General features: G+C 38.1%; 1 protein-coding gene across 4 annotated transcripts in view; it reads left to right on the top strand.

Moving 5' to 3' along the window:
* RABGAP1 (RAB GTPase activating protein 1) overlaps positions 1–21,194 on the top strand; it is a 158,085-nt gene that overhangs the window by 17,723 nt on the left and 119,168 nt on the right. For 2 of the 4 annotated variants that reach the window (XM_037165002.2, XM_053663740.1), the window contains exons 2-3: positions 1,222–1,328; positions 5,806–6,005. In XM_037165002.2, coding sequence (XP_037020897.2) covers positions 5,856–6,005 — 150 coding nt within the window. In that variant the 5' untranslated portion in view covers positions 1,222–1,328; positions 5,806–5,855. The remainder of the gene's footprint in view (positions 1–1,221; positions 1,329–5,805; positions 6,006–21,194) is intronic. The other 2 variants (XM_053663738.1, XM_053663739.1) reach the window with 1 other exon arrangement.

Raw genomic sequence — 21,194 nt, 5'->3', positions numbered from 1 at the left:
GTAAGGACTTTGTAGCTTTTTCTGTTTTCAGTCAGCGATCAAAGGTTTTGAGGAGGGGGTGGGATTTATGATCAGATCTGAATTTTCAAAATGAACTAGCTGTGGGGCCTTGATAACCAGTGTCTAGAGAGTCTAGAAAAGGAGACATCCGTTGTAGCAAAGTTGAATGAGAATGCAGTGCTCACAAGTCACTGACATGAAGGAATAGATTTGGGGTATATATCTGGAAACTAAAATCTATTCAAGTTTGAAGGGAGAGTGAGAAAAGGAGTCAAGGATTTTTTGACATTCTTGTCTTGGATCAGTAGTTGTTAGCCAGAATAGGAAACTTATGAGGAAGAATGTGCTTGTGTGATGGATGGGGGTCTGCTTTGCAGATGAGGGTTGACATTGAGATGGCCATGGGACACATGTAGCAGAGCCCTGTGTGTTTTCATAATACCCTTTGCATACCTGTGCTGTTCCAAGCACTGTACTGTATCAGTACTCGCTTACTTCTGTTTTTTCTCTACCACTGTAAGCCCATCAAAGGTAAACAGAAGGTATGAACAAGTGAGCTAGAGAGGTAGCCAGGGGAAAATGTGGGAAAAGAAGGGGAACCTGATGAAATTGGAAGAATGGGCAGAAGTAAAGGAACGAAAATGAAAGCTGAGAAATGGTAGTCAGAGGTAGAAAATGGAAGCAAAAGGAAAAGAGTTTGACAATAAGAAAACGGTTAGCACTTTAATTTATTTCAGCTGATAGAAGTAAGATGCGAACTGTAAAGAGTTCTTTAGATTTTGAAGTTGTGTTGTTGGTTTTTAGAAGAAAGGGTTCCTGAGGGTGAGGGGGGGCGGATTTTGAGAGGGACTAACTACTCGGTGTGAGGGAGGAATCTCATTGAAGTGATAGAGTTGAAGGCACTTAATACTACTCCTTCAGAGAGAGTTTCCAGAAAACCAAGGGAGTCAAGATGAACCAGAGCCCTGGTTTATTTGTCTTAACCATATCAAATTCAGCTGTTAAGTACCACTCAGACCTCTTTTATAAAGTAAGGTAGGCGATTTAGTGGGATGTGATTCTTGCCTTTACTAGTTGCACATTAGCAAATCCATGGCACTGCGAGTTCACTTTTATGTGACTGCTCTGAATGATGGTAGTAACTAGAAACAACACAAATATTCAGTAGTATTTTGTCCAAAAAAAGTTCAAGCTTTTAAACAGTAAACATTGATTATTCAGGAATTGAGTGCTTTCAAAGGAGTATAAGAAGAGCCTCTGTCAGCTGGATCTGTAGCATTTTAGGGGAGACCGAAAATGAAAATGAATCTTCATTTGGCAAGCTCAAGGTAAATTATTTGCTATGATTTCTGCACAAGTGCATAATTAAGTGTAACTTTGTCACTTATGGCATAGACCAGTGAATTTGGGCAAAAGTTTATAAATCATTTTGATATCATGAGACATCATTTTCAATCATAAAATTCCTGTGTTAATCTTTTCTGTGTTGATAAGTATAAAACTAACAAAATGATGAAGTAATGAAAAGTATAACATTAGTGAACTTCTAGGTTTAATGTAGGGAGCCTGTATAATTAAACAAAATTGCCTATCATTTTAAGTGACTTCACTTATTAAAGAAGATATGGAAAAGGAAACATCCCAGAATTTGCACTCGCCCACATATTCCTCTTGGTAAATGGACATGTTACAAGGGTCTAGGCTCATCACTTGTACCAAAGAAAGAAATAGCACTGGCTGGTGTGGTTCAGTGGATTGAGCATTGGCCTTCGAAAGGTTACCTGTTTTGATTCCCACTCAGGGCACATGCCTTGGTTTTGGGCCAGGTCCCCCTTTGGGGGCGCACAAGAGGCAGCTGATGGTTATTATCTCTCTCAGATTGATATTTCTCTCCCTCTCTTCCCCCCTCTCTTTAAAAAATAAGTCTTAAAAAAATAGAAACTGTGAGTACCTACCAAGTACCAGGGTGTTCGTGTATATATTATTTAAAAAGGTATAAAAATACTCTGTCTACTTTACAAAATAAGATAAAAAATGCACAGTTCAGAAATCTGTAAAGTATTATACTAAGATATGACATTTTATTCATTTAAAGTATTTCTCTGCAGTTATTTAGATATAAACAAATTAGAATGTGGAATTAGGAAAGCTATATATTTTTAGCCTGACATTTGTGTTTAAATTGGATTACCTAAATCAATTGATGGTTGTTAATTCTTTTAAAATTGAAAGTCAGTTTTTGAAAAGCTCCAAGTGTTTGTGTTTAAGATGTTCTCTGTGTATTGGTAAATGATATATGTGTATATATTTCTCAGTAATTTTATAATGGCTTTATGAGATAGATTATACTACTTTCACTTATGGAAACTGAGGCTCAGTGTGACCAAACTCACTATTAGTAAGTTGTAGAACCAATATTCTAGTTGAGATTTTCCTAACTCTTAGTTGTGTGCTCTGCCATATGACTTCTTATTGTCAGTTTATAAAAGGTGGTTTGTCTTTATCATTGGGTGGCTCTCGCTTTTTTTTTTTTTAATCTCTACTTGCCATTTATTCTATTTCTTTAGCAAATACTTGAGCCCCTACTGTTGTTCCAGGTGTTAGGGCATGGCCATTAATGAAACACAAAAACCCCCGCCCTCCTGGAACATAGGTTTGAGTTTGCATGATACTTAAAAAAAATAAAAAGGATGTTTACAATGCAAAGCATGTCTAAAGGTGATAGGTAGTATCGAGAAAGGAAGAGGGATGGCAGTGTCTGGGGAGGAAGTTTGGACTTCCTGGTCCATGAGAAATTAGAAAGATGAATCAGAGTAGGGGCTTCTTGTGGTAACTGACATTAAGTAGAGATTAGAAACAAAATTAGTCCTTGTGGTCTTGAGACAGAGGTCATGAATACTCTAGAATTTTGCCACGATTACACCAAGTTCTGGGGCACTTTTGTTATCGAAGAGGCCAGGCAAGGGGTGGCCTTATCCAGACTCCTTGGAGCTGCTGGACTCCCTTCTTACTTCAGCCTGCGGAGGCCAGAGACAGGGAGTCTTACTGTATAACTTATCCTGTACTGCTTAGTGTTTTAATAAAATAAACTTCATTTCTACTTTAGTTACTTTCAGGTGCCAAAACAAACAGTAAAGTATCTTGTAAAGTCTATTTTCCTGTCACCTTCTCAAGGAAAATATGTTGAACTCTGAGCCTTCCAAATTATCTCAGTTCCACAGTGTAAATACCAAAGTTTATTATTTTTGAGTCTAGAATATTATAAAAAGTTGTCAGTGTCTTTAAGATCATAGCTTTAGAGGACTTTCCCAGACCCTCTGCTATCATACTATTAGTCACAACTTGAAAAATGGATAAAAGATGAAGCATGGAAGCCTTAACCTAAAGTATAAGTTCTAAAAAGACAAAGACCTTTAACCCAGTGCTGTGTTTCGGGACAGGGCCCGAATCTGTGGTGTTAAAAAGGCAGCATAATTTAATACAGGGGTATCAAACTCATTTTCACTAGGAGCCACATCAGCCTCGCAGTTGCCTTCAAAGGGCTGAATGTAATTTCAACTCCTTAACAGTTAAGGAGTAGTTACATTTATACAGTCCTAAAAGTATTTCAGCCCTTTGAAGGCAACCATGAGGCTGACGTGACCCCCGGTGAAAATGAGTTTGACACCCCTGATTTAATAGAAAGATCAGAATCTCTGGAATCGTGGATAACTAGGTTCAGATTTTGGCTTTGCCTCTAACCAGTTATATTACAGTGATTGCCTTGAATATGTTAACACCATTTCTTTAAGTCTCAACGTGATATGATGATTAAGTTAAGAGACACCAGCAAGTTATCTATAATACAACATTATAGACACTGTAAAAAAAAAAAGTAAAAATGCTGTGGGAACAGCATTCATTTGGCTCTGGGTTAATGGAGCGCAGAAGCAAAGGAAACCACTTTAGGAAGAGGATAGCTATAAGTGCAAATATAATAATACATGGAGGTATTAAAGTACAGGTGTTTCTCGACTTATGATGGGCTCGTGTCCTGTTAAATCAATCATGATTTAAAATATCCTAGGGTGAAAATGCATTTAAGATACCTAACCTATTGATCATCATAGCTTAGCCCAGCCTACCTTAAAGGTGCTCAAAACACTTACATTAGTCTACAGTTGGACAAAATTATCTAACACAGAACCTATTTTACAATAAAGTGTTGGGTACCTTATATAATTTATTATGTGTATTGCTTTCACATCATGATAAAGTTGAAAAATTGTTAAGTAGAACCATCATATCTCAGGGACTGTCTGTATATATTCTTAGCAAAGACATTATCACCTCTAATATACTTTTTATCTCCATGCCTAAGCCCCTCTTCCAACATGTTCCCATAGTTTTTCTTACCCTAAATTGTTACCTATTAACCTGTGCAATTTGCTTCTGTTCCCAACTAAGCTATAAACTCTTTGGGGGCAAGAATCTTTTGTTTACCATTTTCTGTTCTTTATACACTAAACAGTAAGTATTCATTGAATGGATGAAGAAAAACTACATTTTAAGAAGTTTTCAAAAGTACATTTTGGCGCATCCTGAATGCCATACTGTGCATTTAGATTTGGTCCTATGAAATGTAGAGCTGTGATAGCCTTTAAGCAAGGGAATTAGTTTAAATAGAACAGGATTAGAGCTTTAGTTAAACCTAGTTAAGTGACCTTTTCTTGGCATTGCCATTTCCTTATTTGTTTAATATTATTGATGATTTCTAAGTTTTCTGCCAACTGTAATCAGGGATTGTGTGATTCTTGCTGCCAGGTGGTTGCACAGGTATGAGCCTTTCAAGAGAAAAGAGTGCTTGGCATATGGTATATGTTCAGTAAATATAAATTCAATTAAAAATCCAAAGCATAAATCAGGATTTCTTATTTAGAGCGACTCTAAGAACTTTTACTTATTGAAGGTACAAGATGAGCATAGAACCAGAGCTGCTCTTGCTAATTCATTAAAACTCTTTGAGTATAACATTGTATTGTTTGTTCTGTTGCTGTTTTGGCAACCAAATGGGAACATTGCCAGAAAGTATGCAGAACCAGAATTTTAAATGGTAGATGAGTTTGAGTTCTATTCCAGGAGTCAATAAATAATTGAATTGCTTTTCATAAGTGACACATTTTTATAAGTTTTTGGCTTGAAACTCTTTTATTAGTAATGTTCATATTGTGTTATGTTCTAAGAAATTGTGAGATAGGAAGGTTGAGTTTTTCACGGACTTCTGATTTCTTGCTATGTAAGTTATTTCTCAACTGTAGAATTTATAAAATTGCTCTGCTTTGAATTCATTTCTCTTGGATGTTAATGTGACATTTTCTTTCTTAAAAACATGTTAGCATTTAAATTTAAGTATCAATAATGTTAGGAACACCTTAGTTATTGACCTAAGTGCTTTGGATATCATTTATGTGTACAGTGTCACAAATTAAAAAATAGAAAACAAGTTCAGTACTCTTAAAATTTCAAAGGCCAAGAATAGAGTTGCCACATGTGTCAAATAAATTGCTGTAGGTAGACAGAGTAATTCTTGAGGGAATATGTTTTATTTATGTAGTTGAAATCTGAAATATCTCTGCTCTGAATAGCATCAAATTCCCTTGTTATCTGGAATAGAGATCCTAAACTGTAAATGGTGAAAGTCTTGGGAAGATATTTCAGAAGCGTTTTTCTTTTAAGTTTTTCCATATGCATTTTGTAAGAATTAGAGCATAATTGAATATCTGGCAGATGTTCTATATGAGTATTTTTATGTTTTTTGTTTTTCAGGCATTTTAAAAATATTTAATCATTCATGAGTTGAGCTTCATTCTTAAGTCATGGATGACAAGGCTTCTGTTGGAAAGATCAGTGTCTCCTCAGACTCAGTATCCACTCTTAATAGTGAAGATTTTGTCTTGGTTTCCAGGCAAGGAGATGAGACACCATCTACAAATAATGGAAGTGATGACGAGAAAACAGGACTCAAGGTAAAACTCCATAACGAAAGTTTCTTTTGCTTAGCCTTGCTAAGCTCATTGCAAAACTTGGCTTGAGGGGAAAGGTATATGGAGTGCTGGTGTGAACGTGGAAAGTAATATCCTTTCTTTTTAATGTTAAAGAATTTTATTTATAACTAGTGATAGTGACAAATTTATATATGATTAAGGATTTTTTTAATTTGATGGCTTCTAAACTTCTGTTACCCCTCACTGTCATAAGTAGTGGTCATAGTATAAACATTTGTCATTTTAGTATTGTTTTCACTTTCCTGTTGAATTAGAGATGATTGTTTTTGTTTATGTGGTGTAAGGCCAGTGGCAAGTCAGTAGTGCTATTTATAAAAAAAGTTTCAGGATCATTGAAATGGAATTTTAAATTTCTGGCTTTTTGCCACTTAAAAAAATGTATTGATTGATTTTAGAGAGAGAGACAAAGGAGAGAGAGAAAGAAACATTGATTTTGTTGTTCCACTTATGCATTCATTGGTTGATTCTTGTATGTGCCCTTACTGGGCATCAAACCTTCAACCTTGGCATATTGGGACAATGCTCTAACCAACTGAGCTACCAGGCTAGAGCCTTCTGTTTGTTTCTATTTTCTCAGCCAAACAACTACTTCCTTTCCCACACTCTGTTATTGTTCTGCTCTTTATGGCTATAAGTAAAGTTTGATTGTGAACATGATTTATAATGTAAGTAGCTTTAAAAAGTTCTAATTCCTGTTTACATCTTTTCATTCAACAAGTCTTTATAGAGTATCACCTGTGTGCCAAATGCTGTTCTACATACTGGGGATACAGTGGTGAATAAGACAGGTAAAAGGTAAAGCCCGGTGTCCTCCTAGGGCTTTTAAACTGATGGGAGAAACAGACTCTGAGCGAATAAGAAAATGACTATTAGGTGAATTTAAGTGCTACGGAGAAAATTGAAGTGGAGTATATGGGTGAAAAGTGAAGGAACAGGTACTATTTTAGAGAATGTCTTGAAATGACATGAGCAGAGATTTCAGTGAAATAAGGAAGAAGGCCATGGAGAAATCTGGGTAAAGAACTTTCCCCAGGGAACAGAAAACAGAAAGACCCTGAAGGAGGGTCACCTTATTAAGACAGAGATAGAACATTGTGAATAAAGCAAATAAAAGTGGCAAAGGATGAGATCCAGGGGTACGTGGGGGCTAGACTATATAGAACTTCTTAGAGCTTAGTAGGAAGTCGAAGGTTGTTACATGTGTGAAAGGAATTTTTGGAGAGTTTTGAATGGGGACATGATCTGGTTTACGTCTTTAAAAAGTGCATTGGTTGAGACGCTGCCAGCATGAGAGCATGAAGAGCTCTCTGGACCTGCTCCCTACCGAAACTGGTGACATTTACTAAAAAACCACCATTGAAGGTCTATGGGAGTGTTCTGAAGGACATAAAGCAAATGAAGAAACATTTATTTGAAGAAACTTACCAAAATTTGGTTAAGAATCTATGGTATTTGAACCAGGATCCATTCTGTATTCCTCCTCTATCTGAGCTAAACAGTGTGGGAACTCCATTCCATGTTGCTGCAGTCAAGAACAGGGAGGGTCCCTCTCCCCTCCTCACTCATAGTCAGAGGTCTGTCCCACAGACAGGAGCAGGGCAGCAGCGTTTCTCACTCTGTTTCCAGCTACTTTTTGTCGGCCAAGTGTGACTGAGAAGTGAGGGCTCCCCTTTCCCCCCCAGCCCTTACTCTTAGCATGGAGGCCATATTTGGGCAAGGTGCTGCTGAATATACTAGGAGCCCCACTGCCCTCACCTTGACTCTGGCATGTAAGGTAGCAGTTCCGCACCTCTAGAGGCAAGTCTATAGACTTGAAACTACTGTACCGTCTCCCATACCCCCCAGGCACTCAGCTTCTGAAGATGGGGTATCACTCAGAAACGTGCCATTGTCCACACTTTCAGCCTTATAGCTGTGGCTCAGAGGTTTTGCCCATAGTAAGAAGTGGACCATAAAACAGCTCCTAATCTCTTCTCAAAGAAACTGACTTTCTTAACAATAGATTGAGGAGAAGTTCAAGCCTAAGGGTAACTCTCAAAAACAGTGGAGATTGCGGTGAAAGGTAATTGGGAGGAGATTGGTAGATTGTTTGGACATGCAGTTTTAACTGTAGAATTGCTGGGAGGAGACCAACGAGGATCAGAACAAAACTCAAAACATTGACCTCTAGAACTCTCCTTTCTAAGTAACCTCAACTTGATAGAGATATTCTGTAGAGCAGTTTATATCCCAGTGCATTGTTGGGAACTGTAGAGCAGTCAGCCACAGTCACTGGCCTCTAGCATCTAGGTGTGGTCAGAGGAAGAGACCCAAGCACCTTGCCAAAGCTACTCTCATCGCAAGTGACTGTGAGGCAAATCCAAATCTGAGCCCCCAGAGGAGCAACATCAGAAGCTTAACACTGTGGAATGAGGGGACGAGAATATACTAAAATAAGCCAGGCAGTCACTAAACAAACAAGCATGGAAAATGCAAAGTCCCAGAGTGGGGATACCAATACTGGGAATTGATACAATATGTTAACCTAAAACATCTTGTTTCCAACAAAAATAATTGTGAGAAATACAAAGAAACATACTGTAATCCATGTATCATAAAAAGGGAGCATATACTGCTGTGAAAATATGTTGGATTTAATATGCAAACTCTTGAAAGTAGTCATTATTAATATGATCAATGAACTGAAATAAATTATACTTAAAGAAATAAAGGAGAATACAATGATAGTATCAGGGAAATAGAGAATATCATTAAGAAGACAGAAATCACAAAAAGAAAAAAAACAAACAGCAATTCTGAAATGAAATAGTGACTAGAGAGGTTCAACAGTAACTTTCAACTGGCAAAAAGAAGTGAGCAGGAGATGATGTCATCAAAATACCAGTACAGGAGTTTTTCTCCCGATCTGTCCTGAAAGAACACTGATTTAGACAATCAGGCACAGATGAGGTACCTTTGTGGAAGTCCGGCAGACAAGTTCCAGCACGTATTTGAGCAAAAAAATCCTAGATTGGACCTGTTGAAAACAATCAAAGGAACAGTTTCTATAATATTTTTAAATACTAATTTTTAATTGGCTTTTTAAGAGGAGGCAGATGGGAGAGAAACATTGATTTTTTTGTTCCACTTACTCATATGCATTCATGGTTGATTCCCATATGTGCCCTGACTGGGATCAAACCTGCAACTTTGGCATATCGATACGACACTCTAACCAACTGAGCTATCCAACCAGGGCAAAGGAACAGTCACTTTATCTGTGTCACTCCTACACCAATGTGGCACAGCTCAGTGCCAAGAGAGACTTACACAGCTTGTGATTTCTCCCATAGGGAAAAGTAAGAGTGTGGGATTGAGCAGCTGGCTTCCCCAAATGTGTGAGATACTCCCAGGGAGGCCCATTTCTTTCTCATCCCATCTAGAATTTCAAGTTGTGAAATGCATGACCTGGGGGCAGATAGTTCTGAGAGAATAGCAGCCAGGGCAGGGAATGGGACATACCCTGGATTATATCCTGGATCATATTAACTGCTTTGGAGACTCTGTCAGGGAGCCAACCCATGAGCCATTGGGGATGCCTTCCTGATGATTCCCTCAGCTGGCCCATGGGTACTTGCAAGTGTTATGGCTATGGCCCTTACCAAACACACCCCCAATCTGTGGCTGCCTCCTGTGTGTGCCCCCGAGGGCAAGAATGGTGAGAGTGAGCCCTTGCATATGACTGGTAAGCATGCCCCAGAAACTAACCTGGTGGTTTTGCAGGATTGAGAGAAACCACACACTTGAGCACTCATTACCACCTTAAGGAAAGCAAATGCAATAGAGAGCATCAGTAACGGACTGGATTAAGCAGAAGAAAGTACTCATTTGAAGTTACATAGTCTGAGAACAAAGGTTAACATTTAAGAAGAGTGAAGGGCCCTGGTGGGGTAGCTCAGTTGATTAGAGTGTTGTCCTGATACAGCCATGGTTGTGGGTTTGATCCCTGGTCAGGGCACATATGAGAATCAACCAATATATGCATAAATAAGTAGAACAACAAAATGATCTCTCTCATTCTCTCTCTCTTTCTCTTTTCTTCCCTTCACTCTAAAATCAACAGGTTAAAAAAGGAGAGGTGGTGGTTTGGGCAGAACCCACATTTAAAAAAATAAAGAAATAAAAAGGTGAAAAAAGCCTATGTGAACAATGGCATACCATTAAAATAAAGAATTTATAAATTATTTGAATCCCAGAGGGAGAAGAAAGGGAGAAATGACTAGAAAGCTTATTTAGAGATGTAATTATTTGCAGACTACCCAAATTTGAGGAGAGATTTGGATATCCAAGTTCATGAAGCTTATAGATTCCCCCAAAATTTCAACCAAAATTGATTCTAAGACTCGTTATCATAAAACCATCTAAAATCAAAGGCAGACAGATTGTTTAAAGCAACAAGAGAGAAAAAATTTCACATTACAAGGGAATTGTCATAAGGTAATATTTAGATTTTTCCCCATAAACCTTATTCACCAGCAGAGATTGAGATGATGTATTCAAAGTACTGAAAGAAAAAAAGAGCCAGCCAAGCATACTTTCTTCAGCAAAGCTGTCCTTCAGAAATGGAGAGAAAGATAAGGAAATCTAAGCTGAGGTAGTCAGTCATCATCAGACCTTGTAGGAAATGCTGAAAAGATTTCTTCAACCTGAAATGTAAGGAAACTAATTAGAATCATGCTCACTAATTACATCTCGAGTAGACACCGACATTAAGGGCAGGCGTGTGATCACTGGAGTACACTTGGGAATTAAATAGAAGCTTGTTTCTGTGCTCCCTTGATTAAATAATATCAATACCATTCAGTTTGTTTTTCAACATATTGTGCCAGGACAACTGGGTAGCCTCATTTAAAAGAATGAAGTTGTACCCTTACCTCACACCATATTTAAAAATTAGCTCAAAATGTTTGAAAGACGTCAATGTAAGAGCTAAAATTTAAAAACTTAAAACATAAGGGTAAAATTTCATGTCTTTAGATTTGGCAGTAGATTCTTAGATATCACACCAAAACATAACAAAGGAAAAAATAGATGAAATTGGACTGCATCAATATTAAGATCTTTTGTTCTATGAAGGATACTGTCAAAGTGAAGACAACACAGAATGAGAGGAGATAATTGAACATCAGAAGGCAATTTTAATTCAAGATATGTAAGTGTAATCTGATACAGGTCTGGCTGCTTACAGCAACAAAAGCCAAACTTGTGAGACAGGTGCTGGTGAGACGGATTTATTCAAGTGCTGGCATCTTGAGAAGATTGGGACTCTTGTCTCAAAGTCCATATTAACATCTCATTGCAGGCAGAGTTTTCTGTAAGAAGGAAGACAACAGAAAAAAGCGATCAAGGGGTCAGGGGGTTGAAAAGTGCTCTGTGTGCAGACCAGCACATAGATTATTAGTCCGTTCTAATCATCTCAAAACTGGCCCAGCAGTGGTCTGGTGTGTGTCATCCTGGTTTTCGTCATTCTGGTTTTATGGTTGAAGGTCTGCAGACCTCCCATTGCTGGGATGACTGAAGTCTGTATCTTTTTGAAGTTAGTTCCTAGGATTTTTACACAAACATGCTGTTTATCTACAAGCTATGTATTAGAGTCAGTGTTTACAGAAACTGTCAAAAGAGTGGTGGGGTAAGTTACAATTCCCCACTGTTACTTAAATAGCTAAACAGCCTAAACATTTTATCAGCTACTAACATGGATGAATAACGTGGTAAAAGGGAATGAAGTACTGATACATGTGACAGCACAGATGAAACTTGACAACATTATGTTAAGTTACAAGTAAGTTATAAAAGACCATAGCTGACCCTTGAACATCATGGGTTTCAACTGTGTGTGCCCACTTGATATGTGGATTTTTTTCATTAAATATACAGTTGGCCCTCTATCTTCAGGTGTCAAGCAGCCATGGTCCAAACAGTGCTTTTGATCCATGGTCGGGAAAGCATGGGTACAGAGGGCCGACTGTATGCTTTGTTCTGTGTCATTTTATATAAGGGACTTGAGCCTTGACAGATTTTGGTGTCTGTGGAGGGGTCCTGGAACCAACCCCTGCAGATACTGAGGGACAACTATAGTTCAGTTTTTGGGAAATTCAAAGCTATACATGATTTTCAGTTGCACAAGGGGTCTACCCGAGCCCCTCCCTTGTTTGAGGGTCAACTGTATGTGGCTCTATAAATTTGAAGTATGAAGAATAATCGAATCTTTAGAGGCAGAGTTTAGATTAGTGGTTGCTAAGTGCTGGAGGTGCTGGGGGAATAGGTATTTAATGCCTATGGGAGTATGGTGTTTCTTTTTGAGGTGATGAAAATATTTTAAAATTCACTTTGGTGATGGTTTTACATTTCTGTGAGTATACTCACAACTGTAGAATGTACACTTTAAATAGAGTGAATTGCGTATGAATTGTATCTGGCTACTCTTAGTAGAATTGGTAGTAAGGGGCAAGGCTGGTGGCAAGAAGGGGGACAGTGCTTTAGTCACAGAAGGTTGAGTTAATGTTGGTTTTGTATCAGTATGAATGTACTCTGATTCAGGATATATTTTCAAGGTAGAGCTGATTGGTATTAGGATGGGTGAATTAGATGTGGGACTTGAGGCAAAGAGAGAAGTAAACAGTGATTCCTAGACTTGGGCCTGAGCTGGTAGGTATGTGGTAGTGCCATTTACTGAGATGGCAAAGAGATAGGAAGACCAGGATTGAGCAGGGGAATCATAGTTCCGGTTTATACTTGAGATGTCGACCAGATGTCTATTTCTAGATGTCATGTATTTAGTTAGATGTTGAGGTTGATGCTTAGGAGAGATTGTGGCTGGCGTCAGCAGTACATAGGTAGTATTCAAAGCCATGGGATTAGATGAAGTTACCACAGATTAAGTATAGAGAGAGATTAAGTGTACTGGAGAGATACATAAGTGATAAGAGATGATTCTTGGGGTACTTCAGTATTTAGATCAGTATTTAGAGATTGAGATGCAGAGAAACCAGCAGAGAAGGCTGAGAAGAAATAACTGGTGCGATATAAGGAAAACTAGGAGATTGAAGTGTCTTGAAAGAGAATTGAAGAAAGTGTTTCAAGAAAGCAGGAGTAACCCGATGTTTAATTTTACTGAGAGGGTGCTTTAGATGATGACTGAAAAATGATAAGAAGCCTTGGTAATCCTTAGGAAGATTGGTTTGTTTGTTTGTTTGTTTTTCTTTTTAAAGAGAGATGAAAGCTTTGGCAGGATTAGTGTGGGTTGGGTAGTAAATAGGTGAGGAAGAAGTGGCAATAAGTGTAGACCACCATTTCAAGGATTTTTGCTAAAAAAACAGGAGCAGGAAGTAGAGTGGTGGCTATAGGGTGATACGGATTTCAGTGAGAGATTTTATTTATACAGTGCTAAGAATGAATCACTGAAGAGGGGTACATTGCTGGTACAAAGATGATGAGACTCCTGATAACATTAGGGAGATGGGTATCCTGTACATAGGGGGCAGTGGGGTTAGCCCAGGAACAGTTTCTGGGATAGGAAGGAAGACAGCATAAATCTTCTTTTGAATTTCTTCCATTTGAAATTTTTCTTATGAATTTTTGAAATGTTATTTGACTTACTCTTCTTGTTTGTAATTCCATGAACCATTTATGCAAAATGGAAAGGACCCTAATGGCTCCTCCAGAGAACTTTTTTCTTGTTGTCTCATCGATTTTATTTACCAAAAAGAGATAACTTCTATTCTGTAGACTAGGAAATTGAGCAACATGTTCTACAAATTAGAATGTTTCCTTTATGTATTTTATTTCCATGTTATTTCAATATGTCTATATAGTATATCAATTGTGTGAAGAACTGGTAAGTGAAATATTAGTAAAATTATTATTAGTTAAATCTATGAGTTCTGACACCAGAGGAAGGTAGAACAAGATTACTGCAAATTTTTGTTGCTCAGTTATGCTCACTGCTTTTGAACCTTTTTCTCAGCCACTAGAAGATTTTCAGATTGCATTGGATTTAGAAAATACATTTAATATGTCTATCAGTCTTCCATTCCAAAGGTCCTAATTGAGTGGTTTGTTGGATATTCCGATGATAGCTAGTAATCCACCAAGTGTTGTTGCAGGCATTGAGGATAAGAACTCCCATTTTGAAATAGGGTGTCCTAGAAAACCTCAGAATGCCAGTATAAAGTAATTATTAGCAAGGCTGGATGAATTATAGCAAACACCCTTTTAATTGTGTATGTATAAGAAAGTAAAGAAAATCTCTAAGGAACAAATGCCGAAAGGAACTGAAGAACAATATTTATGAGCTGACATTGGAACTGAACTGTTCTTTATAACCAGTGGACTTTGGTTTTGGTAGCAGCTAAATTAAGAAGAGATAAGGTCTTGGATTTTACAAAGAGAGAGTAGGTGGAACTGAGATTTCCTTGTAAAGTTCCCTTAAGGGCTACTCCTAATTGAAAGGATAGACTTGAAGAAAAAATTCTGCCTGCAGTCACAGGAAGAAAATAAGGAAGCTTAAACTCTGGTTTGCAGAAGAGTCTTGTTGAGAATTTGTACCCACAGCCTTGTCGTCATACATGTTTGGGGTTTGAATTTACACTGCCTGCATGTTCCTGCGTTGGTAATACTCCTGGGACATCTGATAGAATCAGTTGCAAAACTACTCTGTGGGGGACATACTTGCCACCCAGTTTGCATGGTATTCCCGCAGATAACCCTGATAAAGAATTAGCACACATTCCAGAATTTATAAATATAATACAAAGGACAGTTCTTCATGAGCAAGGGAAAGTAAACCTGAGCAGGATCAAATCTTGCCAAAATTCAGGCATTTGAATGATTAGCTGTAACCTTAAAGTAGATATGATAAAATGTTTAATGATTTAAAGAAAAATTTATAAACATTAGAAAAGAACAAAATTATCAAAAAACTAAGCATACTAAAAATAGAACTTCTGCAAGTGAAATGTAAAGCCCATGAGTCCTGACTGGTGTGGCTCAGTGGTTGAGTGCCAGCCTGTGAACCAAAGGGTCACTGGTTTGATTCCCAGTCAGGGCACATGCCTGGGTTGCTGGCCAGGTCCCCAGTAGGCAACCACACATTGATGTTTGTCTCCCTCTCTTTCTCCCTCCCTTCCCCTCTCTTTAAAAATAAATACATAAAATTTTAAAAAAGAAAAGTAGTGCCAGCAAAATTAAAGGTGCAGCAGAGTAGACATGTCTGAAAAGAGACTCAAACTCTTGCAAAGTGTGCCTTAGAAAATTCCCCACAAGTTAGCACTGAAAGATGATAAAATATGAAAGGCCAATTAAGAGACATGGAGACTTGGATGGGAAGGACAAACGTATAACATACCTAAGAGTTTCTTCAGAATATGGGAGAAGGAAATACTTGAGACAATAGCTGAGTGTTTTCTAGAAGTAATAAAAGACACAAATCCTCAGCTTCAAAAAACAGTGACCCCCAAGAAGGATGGCAGTGAAACTGCAGAACATCACAGCCAAAGAGAAGCTCTTAAAAGGCTGAATGAGAATGGAGGTGACTTGAACATGGCTCTGGTTCTCAGGATCCTTATAGCTTAGGGAAGAGGACCGTTGTTAAAAACCCTGTTTCTCCTAGACTTGCTTTGTAACAGACTACCTCAGAACTCAGTGATTCAGAACAGTTTATTATTTCTCATGGTTTTGTGGACTGACTGGGCTGTATTGCTGCTCTTGCTTCAGCTCACACAGCTTTATTTAACTTGTATGTTGTCTGGGCACTGGGCTTGACTGGGATGGCTGGGTCTCTCTTCACAGCATAAAGGTCTTAGGGCAGATGTGGAAGCTATAGAGCCTTCATCAAAGGCTGATGTTTAGAAATTACATGATGTCACGTCTAGCACCTTCTTTTGGTCCAGGCAAGTCACAAGGCTAGTACAGATGGATGGATTTAGGGAAATAGACTATGCCTTCTGAGGAAGGAGTTGAAGAGATTTTTATGGCTATGTTAACATCAATATAGTTAGATAAATGCTGTAGGAGAGGTTAACAACAGGTATTGTAGAGCAGAGGGGATGGAAACTTATCTCAGCTTGGGTGAGGGGTCAGGAAAGGCTTCTTGGAGAGGATAATGCTTTAGTTATGCCTTTTAAAGAAAAGCATTATATGATGGTATAGTTACAGAAAACACAGGTATTTTTATCCATCAAATGTTCTGACAACTCATATCAAAATCTTAGAACTTTGCATAAAAATTCAGGACATGTGGTGTTTTTGCTATATGACTCCTCTGATACAGGAACTTACACCTTTAGCTCTTTGCCAAAGTCACTTTATAAATGTTGGCTGCGGTACGATGATGAGCAGTACTTATCAGGAGGAAAGTTCAGTTAGAGAATTTTTTAAAACTTTAATCTTCATAGTTTTCTTCTTGAAAAATTCAACTGACATTATTTTGGTTAGAAAAAGTTGCCAGATTTTATTAAAATAGCAGATAAAAAATGGCACCTTCTCCTTAGTATTTTGCTTAATCTAATCTTGTGACTCCGTTTCTGATATTGCTTGTTTTAGAATCAGGTGATCTTGTCCTCTGTAATGCTGAGCTTTTATTCAGCAAGCAAAGTTACTGAACCAGAAATGCACAGTTTAATTAAAGGGTTCAGGGTGATGTGGGATATACATAAGCAAATATGTCATCACAATAAAATTCATCAAGTGCTGAATATAGGCATGATAAGAATTGTGTGAGAACGTAATTGTTGCCTAAAGAAGAAAAGAAAGGTTTCATAGAATTCAGCAAAACCTTAAAGAGTGATTAATAATTTTCCAAAGAAGTGCATCTGTGACATGCAGAAAGATCAAACAAAGTCTGCAAAGGGCCTGGAGTCGGGACCACTGCATACAGTATAATTGTATGTGCTGGCTTTTCTTTTTCTCCCAGGATGCAAATAGCTTTTTGTCATTTGTGGGTTTTTTCCAATATAAAAGGAATGTATGCCTGATACAGAAAATTCAGACAATGAGAAAAGTAAAACCCAGTCATTATTCCATTATTCAGCAAAACAATCACAAATATTTGGGATATTTCTGTAGTTGACTTTTTAGGGATGAATTCACAAGGTGTTCTATTCCTCCGCCTTCCTTTTTATTTTAAATTAATGTTAATAATTTCTAATTTTAGGTGTTTTCTCTGGTCTTTCCTTCATACAATTAAGATAAAGATATGGATGGTTGGAACAGCTTCAGTGTATAAATGAGGCAGAAAGCGATTTAAGATTTTATTAAAGATCCCAGAAGGAGTATGTGAGTGGATCTGGGATTAGTAACTATACCTTCCAGTATCCAAATTGGACTTCTGGGTCTTTTGTGCCTTGCTTATGATTACTGTAATATATATACATATTTTGAAATGGCTCAGCTTTTACACTGAAGTTGAACAAAATCACTCAGTTTGAACCATTTTGATTTGTATATTTTTGCAATATGACACAGGTAGTGGGAAGTGCAGATCATCAGGAGTTTGTCTTTAATTTTTTGATCATCTCTGGATTTCTTAAGCACACACCGTCATTTTCTAAGCATACTTCTTTGAAGACATAAGATCTCCACTGGCAGAGTCCCAAACTGCCTGAACTGAAGTAGTTTGTGTAACTGGAGGATCAAGTGGGGCCTCATTTGTATTGTTGCAGTGAAGGGAAGCAGGAGCTGTGAAGTTAGAGTAGAAAATTAAGAACGGGAAATGACTCTGCTGGATTTTGCCTTTGGAACAGTTTGTTCTTTGGTTCCATAAATGTACTTTTGCTCTCAAGGAAATAGATGTGTAGCCAATTTTATCATATAAGAAGCTACCTTTATTTGATATATTTAGAAAGGACAGATGTTACTCCAGTAATGCTTCTTTTGTACATGAATAGTAAGTGTGTTCTTAGTATTTTCTGGACCATGAAAAGTGGAAGAACTACTTTTTTAAAAAGGTATTTGCTTTTCTGAACCTCAGCTCCGGTAGCTAGATCAGTTTGTTTAGAAAAGGCTGAGAGTAAGGTAGGGAGATACTAATTAGATGCCTACTAGACGCTTAGTAATTGGCAGATACTGTGAAGAAATGAGATAATCCTTATAAAAAATCATAGTGCCTGAAATAAATAACTGCACAATAATCATATTATTGTATCACTGAGCCTTCAAGACAGTCCTGTGAGATACATAATGAACATCATTTTACAGATGAGACAGGCTCCCAGAAGTTAATTTGTTCACAACCAATAGAAATAATGTCAGAACTGTGTCCCAGACTCAGACCTGTCTTACCGTGGAGCCCAGGTAGGGTTACTAAGGACATTTGCATAGCCTATGCTCTGCCCAGCCCCAGGATGCAGTTCACATAGTCTATGATGTGAATGGTGCCCCCTGGAGGTGTGCTACAAGCTAGTTCTTGTCCCCAGTATTTGTTTCTAGCAATTGCTCTGTAAACAATTATGAATAAGTCATTCATTATGCGGTCTCTGTCCTTATAAACATTTATGTCTATGTTTACAGTAGCTGCTAAATTGGCTACTTTATACTTGTTTTTTTTCTTTCAATTCATGACTGTTCCCTAACAAACTCTCTTGTCCTCTTCATGTAAACAACATGAACAGGAACGCAAACCTAAATGTGATCCTTAGTTATGTTATTCATACGTATTTGCTTTGCTTTTTTATTTTTATATTTGTGCTCAATTAAGTTAGAAGTCTTTGTTGGACTTCAGAATAAAGTTTTTCTTTGTGAATTGCAGCATGCTATTTGGTACTCTGTTTTTTTATTGTAAATGTTAAACTCTAATGACAGTCAGAATAATAGGAAATAATGGTATTTGGTTTCTTTTTTTTTAACAAAGCTAAAATAAATCATTTAGATATATTTTATTTTTCTGTAACTAAACCAAAATCTGTGTCCAAGTTGAATAAAATCCTATTACTTTGACTTTTGTTTTTTGCATTTACTTATAAAATTCAGTTCATAATTTATAAAATTCAGTACACACAATACATGTGTATTGCAGATGTACTATGCACCAGACACTTACCTTTGGGAATGTAAAGGTAATTTAAGAAACAGGCTCTGCTATCCAATAATGTCCAGTCTGGTTCATGGGACTCACTAAACACATATTTTCTGGAACAAGCAATGCTAGAATAAATGTATATACTAATAATATGGTAGCTCTCCCTAAGGAGGGAGCAGATAAACCCAGAGAAAGTAACAGAATTTAAGCTTGATCAAAGAAAGCGAAGGAGCAGAGGAGGGTTTTTCAGGAAAATGAAGAGTCCATGCAAAGTCTAGATGCTTGAAAGTTCATGCTGTGTCCTGGGAAAGTTGAGTATTTGATATGACTGATAAGAGACAGAAAGGGAAATTGGGCAGAGTTGTGGAAAAACTCAATACAATCATGAGTTTGAACTTTGTCTTATGGGCATTGAGGAAACATGGAAGGGTTTGATTTAATATTTTAAAAGATTTACCTATATATTTATTTATTTTATAGAGAGGGGAAGGGAGGGAGGGAAGGAAGAAGAGAAACACTGATTGGCTGCTTCTTGCATGCCCCCAAATGGGGACTGGGCTTGCATTCCCTGCATATGCCCTGACCAGGAACTGAACCAGTGACCTGTCAGTTTGCAGGACAATGCCCAACGCACTGAGCCATGCCAGTCAGGGCGAAACATGGAAGGATTTAAAAAATAAGGCAATGCTAGATCAGAACTAGAATCCGTGATTGTAACTTCAGTGGCACTATGAAAGATAAGTCACAGCAGAGAGAATGAAGGCATGGAAGGTACTATCTTTGCAGTAGGCTTGTGTAAAATGAAAGAAGCTGTCAAGAGATAGGAGGAAAAAAGTACACAAATGAACACGGATCAGTAGCAATGTGTCAGTATTGTGGGATTGACAGTTGTCAAGGACGATCACAGTCTTTCATTTGGCCACTTGAGTGGATAGTATGTTCCCCCCACCTGTTGGAGGAAGAGGAGGGTGAAGGGAAAGCCATAGTCATGCTCCCAGGAGGGAGAGCACACTCAGTATATTCAAAGTCAAGTTTATTTAATTTCAATACCCATACTGTCCATGGGTCATGCATGTGAGTTCTTTGGCTACTCTATCCCCTGTGCTGTACTTTGCATTCCTGTGACTGTTCTGTAACTACCAGTTGGTACTTCTTAGCCCCTTCACCGTTTTCTTCCCCTTAACCCACCTCTCATCCATCAACCATCAAAACAGTCTCTGTATCTATGATTCTGTTTTCGGTTCTGCTTGTTTATTTTGTTTTTAGAATCAACTGTTAGTAGGTATGTATTTATTGCCATTTTATTCATATTTTTTATCTTAAAGAAGACCCTTTAACATTTCATATAATACTGGTTTGGTGATGATGAACTCCTTTAGCTTTTTCTTGTCTAGGAAGCTCTTTATCTGTCCTTTGATTCTTTAAAAAAAATTTTATTTATTTATGTTTTTAGAGGGAAAGGGAGGAAAAGAGGGAGAAAAACATCCATGTGTGGTTGCCACTCACATGCCCCCTCCTGGGGACCTGGCCAGCAACCCAGGCATGTGCCCCTGACTGGGAATCCAACCAGCAACCTTTTGGGTCACAGGCCAGCACTCAGTCCACTGAACCTTACCAGTCAGGGCTGTCCTTTGATTCTACATGATAGCTTTGCTGGGTAGAGTAATCTTGGTTGTAGGCCCTTGCTTTTCAGCACTTTGAATACTTCTTACCAATCCCTTCTGGCCTGTTTTCTTTGAGAAATCAACTGATAGCCAGGGTGGGGAAAACAGTATGAGCCAGGTTGATGAAGTCTTAGATGATGGTGCCCACCTTCCAGCTCTGTGGTTCTGTCTGGAGGGCTTAAAAAAGGAACAATGGCCTTTGCCAGCACTTCTGTCTGGGAGAGAGCTGCCCCCCGGCTCTCACCCTGATGCCAGACAAGTCAGTTCCTCCTCCTGTGTCTCTGATGCCTCTCAATCTGCTGCCCCCACACTGGAGCTCAGAGGGATTGAGTCCAAGTAAGTCTGTGCATGGGCCTTTAAAAGGAACTGCCTGAGACTCAGCAGTTTCTGCCTTCCACAGCCGTAGTACCCCTGGTTGTTACAGCCAGAAGT

This window comes from Artibeus jamaicensis, unplaced genomic scaffold (assembly GCF_021234435.1).
Source record: "Artibeus jamaicensis isolate MK-2021 breed Jamaican fruit bat unplaced genomic scaffold, CSHL_Jam_final contig_3275, whole genome shotgun sequence".
Classification (NCBI taxonomy): Eukaryota; Metazoa; Chordata; class Mammalia; order Chiroptera; family Phyllostomidae; genus Artibeus; species Artibeus jamaicensis.
The sequence above is the reverse complement of the archived record's forward strand: the minus strand, read 5'-3'. Positions and strand labels throughout refer to the sequence as shown.